The 6,575-nt window shown below is 29.4% G+C and overlaps 2 protein-coding genes across 2 annotated transcripts; one reads left to right on the top strand and one right to left on the bottom strand.

The window, feature by feature from the left end:
• The first annotated feature begins 649 nt into the window (after nt 1–649).
• On the top strand, nt 650–1,358 carry LOC108723514 (uncharacterized). Its single transcript, XM_018449333.1, has 2 exons — nt 650–1,021; nt 1,102–1,358. Exons 1-2 carry the CDS (start codon nt 899–901, stop codon nt 1,318–1,320), a joined length of 342 nt encoding a protein of 113 aa, XP_018304835.1. The 5' UTR covers nt 650–898; the 3' UTR covers nt 1,321–1,358.
• A 94-nt stretch (nt 1,359–1,452) lies between these two features.
• Nucleotides 1,453–2,777, bottom strand: LOC108723511 (mitochondrial import inner membrane translocase subunit Tim17-B). Its single transcript, XM_018449328.1, has 2 exons — nt 2,691–2,777; nt 1,453–2,232 (listed from the first exon to the last, which is right to left on the bottom strand). Exon 2 carries the CDS (start codon nt 2,223–2,225, stop codon nt 1,734–1,736), a length of 492 nt encoding a protein of 163 aa, XP_018304830.1. The 5' UTR covers nt 2,226–2,232; nt 2,691–2,777; the 3' UTR covers nt 1,453–1,733.
• Nucleotides 2,778–6,575: the final 3,798 nt, after the last annotated feature.

Genomic DNA, 6,575 nt, shown 5'->3' with positions numbered 1-6,575 from the left:
CTTTCTGCTTTTCCGTCAAGGTGTGAACGCGCCCTAACATTTGTGTTTTTCGACATATAGTATTATTATTCAACATAATATATTATTCGATATAGTATATATATTCGACATAAGAAATTTTATTAATTCCTTATAAATTCGTTGTATTGTTTAAATTAAAAAGTGATATATATATACATATATATATAAGTATTTGAATATAGGTGGGAATTGATAAAAAATGGCGAACCAATCAAAAGTGGCTGTTTGATGTCGCGACTCTAATTAGAGGGTCTGTACCTTCTATCATGGAATAATCTAAATGCAGGCATTAGGTCTGTTCTTTTTGGCTGAATTTTTACATCAGTTCATCTTTCTTCCTTTTCTCTCCAAGAGGAAAGAAGAGGAAGAAAGATGAACTGGTGCAAAAGTTCAGCCAAAAAGAACAGGCACATGTTCTCTCTCAGGTCGGAATCAGACTACGCATTGAAGATCGAGATTGAAGATTGAAGATTAAAATTTGACCAGTGAGGACAAAGGAATTTTAGCTCCTATTGTTTTGATTGGTCAAATTTCAATCTTTCAATCTTCAATCTCAATATTCAATGCATAGTCTGATTCTGACCTCAGGTTTCTGTCTGTAGTGTCTAATGCCACTCTCTGACCTATTTGTTAGTCGGAGACACAGTATAAATACATTATACTGTGGTCGGAGATGATTGTTTATTGTTTGTTGGACAGTTATTAAACTCGTATTTTCTGGGCACAATCATAATATATTTGTAGAGCGATACAAATATAGTAACTCGGATTCGTTTCGATTGATATAAATAGTATTCTATGTAACCATCGTACCGAGCAATATCGACTAGCAACGTGATGTGTGAAATGTGAAGAATCAGCAAAAAGATCTGTGACAATGAGCAAAGAAGCACGAATTTCTCCGTACGAAATGGCGCAATATCGCGAACGGTTAAGGAGTCAAAAAGAATTTCTGACTGACATACTATCTAAGATTGAGAAACAAATACTTGCTTTACAGGTTTGTCAAAATTTAAATATTAAATAATGTTCTCATCAAATGATTTAATTTTATTAAAAATACCTCAAATAATTTTGTAGGTTGAACGATTACATTTGAGGAACACTCTACTTGGATCAGAATATTCAGGACAAGAAATATTACCAGAGAGAGATGCATCAATTAAAGATAACTGTGTAAAAATTGAGCCAATAGCAGATGATTCAAAAAATCTAACAGAACAATTAGATTTATCTGTAGCACCGTCCATAAATAACTTCGAAGAAGAAACTGAAGATGATGATGAATTTATCTGTTGATCTAATGTCTTAAATAAATGCTAGAAATTTGTTATTGTAATTACATGATACTTAAAAAAATCAAATTTGTAGAGTTTACGAACTCTTTATAAGTTGTAAGATATTTTATAATAAAAATGATTATATTGTCTGTGCATTTATTTTTGTTACTTACATTTTATATGTATTTACAGGACATGTTCTTATAAAATATTGTGTTTGGCTTTCTAGTTGGGGGATTTAAAGGAATACAGCAATAAGTAAGAAAACAACCTAAAATATTCAAACTTAAATCTAAGACTTCCATGCTGCATATAAATTTAACATTGGCAAAAGAAGATGGTCGAGTGATGTTCTGATGCAAAGCACTATCGAGCATCGTTATTTGAACATTCGTTCTAATTTGAAAAAAATCTAAAGAATTTGGTTGAACATTATGATGGATAGCCCTGCGACGGTGGACCAAGTTGCGATGGATCTTCAACCAATGCAGGTGGTTTGAACTGTTCAGCAGAGAGACGCGTGAAACAAATTCCTACACCTTCTATCAATGCCAAAAGCACTCCGCCAATGATTGCACTGCCTACCATTGCTGGTAGCCCATTTCTTGCTGCTAAAATTCCACCAGTTGCCGCACCACTAATGATAGAGTTATAAGGATCTTCCTTTCCTCCTCTAAAGTGAACTAATGTGCAATCAATTGTGGAAAACATTCCGCCCCATACAGCAAAATTTCCAGCGATAATAGGTGCTCGTTGCCTAATCGCTACAACACTGCCCGTAAAACGCTGCCTCCATCCACTTGGTGCATTACGGAAACCTTTAATACTTTGAAAGATTGCTCCGCCTATGACACCCATTGTAAAGGCACCTCCGCAATCGTCAACTATCCGCCAAGGACATGGTTCTCTTGCATATTCTTCCATATTTTATCTGTAGCAATCATATAAGAGTAATACTTAAGACAATAAAAAAAATATAGTAGATTAATATAACTTTCATAGAACAAGAATAATTATTAAAGAATTATTGCAAAGATGTTTTTATTTCATCGCACTCTGTACTTAATAATTATTTATTGCATACTACACTTAATGTCGTTTAAGTAATCTATATTAAAATCTCGAGATTAATTTAAAAAAGAATTACATTTATATTTTGGATATTTAAAAATACATTTCAAATAATGTGTTACGCAAGAATGTACATTTATACACATCCTGCTAAAAGAGAATTACGAAAGTTATCACAAGAATTACGCGATAAGTGAGGTTAGAATAGAGTCTCGTACAGTTTTATAGCTAATTCACACGTAACATTTTCGAATATTCTATTACATATTAAAAGTAAATAGTTTTTTTAAGAACAAAATAATTTATCCTTGTATTTACCGTATAATTTATTCAATATAAATCTTTAACTGAGATGCAAAAAACCAAACACACGACACTCCATCCACTAAGTACGTGAAAGAATATGAAAGGGTAGATATACTTCCAAAGAGAAACCTGAGAGAGGACGTGAGAGCCTTTTTCCTGTAATCGCAAAATGCCGCCGCGCACTACTGCCCTCTGAAGAAGTGGATATAAACTACACAATTATATCCATTATTTTGCGGTGCTCCTGAAGGAAATAAATCTGTGTCGTCACGTGCAAATAAGCAGAGCTTTCATCGATTCAAAGCCGAAATGTAATAGGTGCGTTCAGGAATTTAGCGCTATATGTATCATTCTATCCTTGTTTTATGTCTAATAAACAACGAAAGATAGAATGACAGAAGTAGCGCTAATAGCGTTTCCCCGAATGTACCAAATGTAAGAAATGTATTTGTCAATACCTTTAAAATATCTAATTTTAATTACATTGTTGAAATTTGAAAGTAACACATATATATAAGTATTCAAATATAGAACGGGAATTCCTGAAATATAACGGACCAATCAATGTGCTACTTTATTATATTGCAATTTGCAATTTGAATAAAGTGGAACTCTTCTAATTGTAAACAAACTACATTTAATCTAAAATTGTAAAGAAAATTTAAATGAATAAAAATGAATCAACCTGAAGAGGCCCTCCACTAACCCCGCCAATTTTTAACGGCGGTCCTCTCAGCAAACACCAAGTTACATATAACAATTAATATAACTGTAGTATAACACACGTAATATATTACAGTTTACAGTCATTATATGTTATAGTTATATTCTTATGGCAAATTACAACTAATTATAAGAAGTACGTTACGTGTAACTTGGCTGGATTTGAATGTCTTTATGTATTACATTCGAATTTAATATTTTCATGCAATGTATTTATTTGATACCAAAATAAGAAAAACATAAAGAAAGAATAATAATATACAAAGTAATCAGACACACATAATACAATATAATAAAATATAATACAACAAAAAAATAGACTCAAATCTTTTTAATATAAAATATAAAATACAAAAATTGCTTATAAATTTTTACAACATTTTTGCTTATATGTATAAGATATCTCGTATTCAAAGTGCATGTCATAATACAAAATTCGTGTATATTTCAAGAAAATTCGAATTCTGATTCTGCAATAACAATCTTTACGTTTTTATTTAATAAATCTTTTAATGATACAATGTTTAGTCCTTAAACGAAAATTTCAATTTCGCATCTCCTACTGTGGAAATAAAAGTTGAATATTAAAAAACTCGAAACTGAATATTCAAACAAGTTAATTTAATGAATTTTGTCTTATAATATATGCGCCTGCATAAAAATAGAATTACGAAATTGTGTTTTTTAAAAAAAATGCAAATTTTCAACCCGTTTTTACCAAACATACTATGTAAGTATATTCCATAGTCTCTATAATTACTAGCAATTATAAAGACTTTGAATACACTTCAAACTTTTTCAATCATATATCGTTAAGGTTTAATTTAGCAAAAACGAGCTAAAGGCCTCCCTCCACCCCCGCTGATTTTATCGGCAGTCCTATTTTCTTTGTAAGTATACTCATCCCTAAAAAAACGGGTTACTAATAAATTTAGTAGTCCGTTTTTGCAAGTAAATATATTTAAATTTGATTTTTTATTTTTATGTCTAATTATTTTATTGTATTTTTCGCTAATTATATTGCATTATGATTAGCGAAATACGATAAAATCATATTGGATAACTTTTTTAATACTATCTTTTATTGTTCTTTATACATTCAGTAATACAATAATAATTATTTACAATACAATGTACAATTATAAATGCTGTTCGAAATATAATAAAAATTATATTATAGGAACATAATTAACAAAATTGAATACGAGATTATACGAAAACGTTGAAAATACACACAATAACACAAATTTTTCTAACCCAATATTTAATGAAATGAGAAAAACGAAATGAAATACTGTTGTAAATCATATAAATTCTTTTTATATTTTAATTAATACAATAATCAATAACTAATATTTATCCGACATTCTTAAACAGAGGAATTTTAATCAATCAATATCAATTTAACATATTATTGTAAAGAACACATCATCACATTAATTTCCTACCGTCAGATCATACAACATCAATACATCTCGTCCTTCGCTCCTGCATTCAACGCACACGCGCTCTTATTAAACGCATCATTTTGTCAGCAACCACAAACTCTGATCCGTGTAGATATTAATATTATTATTCAATTACATAATGTTAATTAACAAAACATACAACGCATAAAATTGGTGAGCTCACCCGCACGCAGCTTACAGAGAGTCTAAAAAAAAGGAAGTTCACCAAAAACAAAACAAAATCTTCTGAGGAAGAGTAACGAATTTTAAGAACTCCAATGTTTCCGATTTTCTCCTTCCTCTAAATGTTAACTTTAAACTAGAAACTAAAAACAATACTAAATTCGAGCAGTATTACCAACCAACAAATACTAACAACAATTAGATCGTATTTACTATTAATTATTAATTTGCAAATATAAAATTTAATAATATCGCGATAAAAAGTCATTAATATATTTATAACAGCACTTTCATCGCATTCAAGATAACTATCTCAATAATTTCATCATATTAAAGTCCCTCCGCCTTGTGGTACGCTGATTAGTATCCGATACAAAGAAAAACAATAGTGGAGAGCGAACTTCATGTATTCTGATTCTACGTCAAATTCACAAGATCCATCTGCAAAGAAAAGTTAAGTAACTCATCAAATACCAGTGATCTTGTTAAAGGAGGATGTGAATCCCGAATCTTTCAAATCACTACTTACGATAGTAATAATTTTGGTAGCACGTCAATTACAATTACCATTTTTATCAAATTTTTAATATAATATTAAAATTGGCGAGAAAATATGTTCTGCCACACATCACCAAAAATCATCTCTTATTAAAAATAAATGGATAGAATGATTTCCTTATGGAATAGTGGTTACGAAGGAATATATTTAATAATAATAAAATACATGCTTTATTGTAATTTTTTATATGTATGGGTACAGAAGTTCCTCGGGTACCAACTGTTCAAGATAAGGCGAACCCGATAATAACGGGATTTTAAAGAACATTTATACTGAAAAATTTATTATATAGAATTTAACAATTCCTTATTTTTCTGCAGTTTCAAAAATTTGAATTATTATTATCCCGCTAATATGAGGGTACCCATTCGACTTACCTCGAATTTTTTGTAACCACACACTTTTAATTAAATCCATCGACAAAAATTAAAATTTGTTACATATAATCTCATAATATCTGCATGTATCTTATCATAGAAAAGTATGTATAATATATAAATATATATAAATATATAATTATATATATATATAAATTAATAATTATGATTAATATTCTGGAATGGCGGGACGTCCAATACCTAAAAATCATTTTAAAGTAACAGTTAGAAAATTAAATATATACATTCGTAACCATATTGTTGTTAGAGGAATCATTGAAAATTGAACAAACTATTATATTTGTATAAAATTTAAATTTATTTGCTTAATAATTTAGACTTAAACAGATAATCATTATATGCATATTAATCATATAATAATAAATTCCTATTGTTATTAAAATAGTACTATTACTAACATTATCATTACTAGTGGAAGAACATTTAATAAAACAAAGAAAGCAATGAAAATTGTATGCTAATATACCACTGAATTAATTTCGCAACTTGACTTCAAAATATATATAGCAATTGTCATTGACAAAATTATTATTTCCAGTAACTATAGACGAGAAAACCCGGAATTAATTCCGATCCTGTACAAGAA

Source organism: Mycetomoellerius zeteki, unplaced genomic scaffold (assembly GCF_001594055.1).
Source record: "Mycetomoellerius zeteki isolate Tzet28-1 unplaced genomic scaffold, Tzet1.0 scaffold243, whole genome shotgun sequence".
Lineage (NCBI taxonomy): Eukaryota > Metazoa > Arthropoda > Insecta > Hymenoptera > Formicidae > Mycetomoellerius > Mycetomoellerius zeteki.
This window is presented reverse-complemented; position numbering and strand designations above follow the sequence as displayed.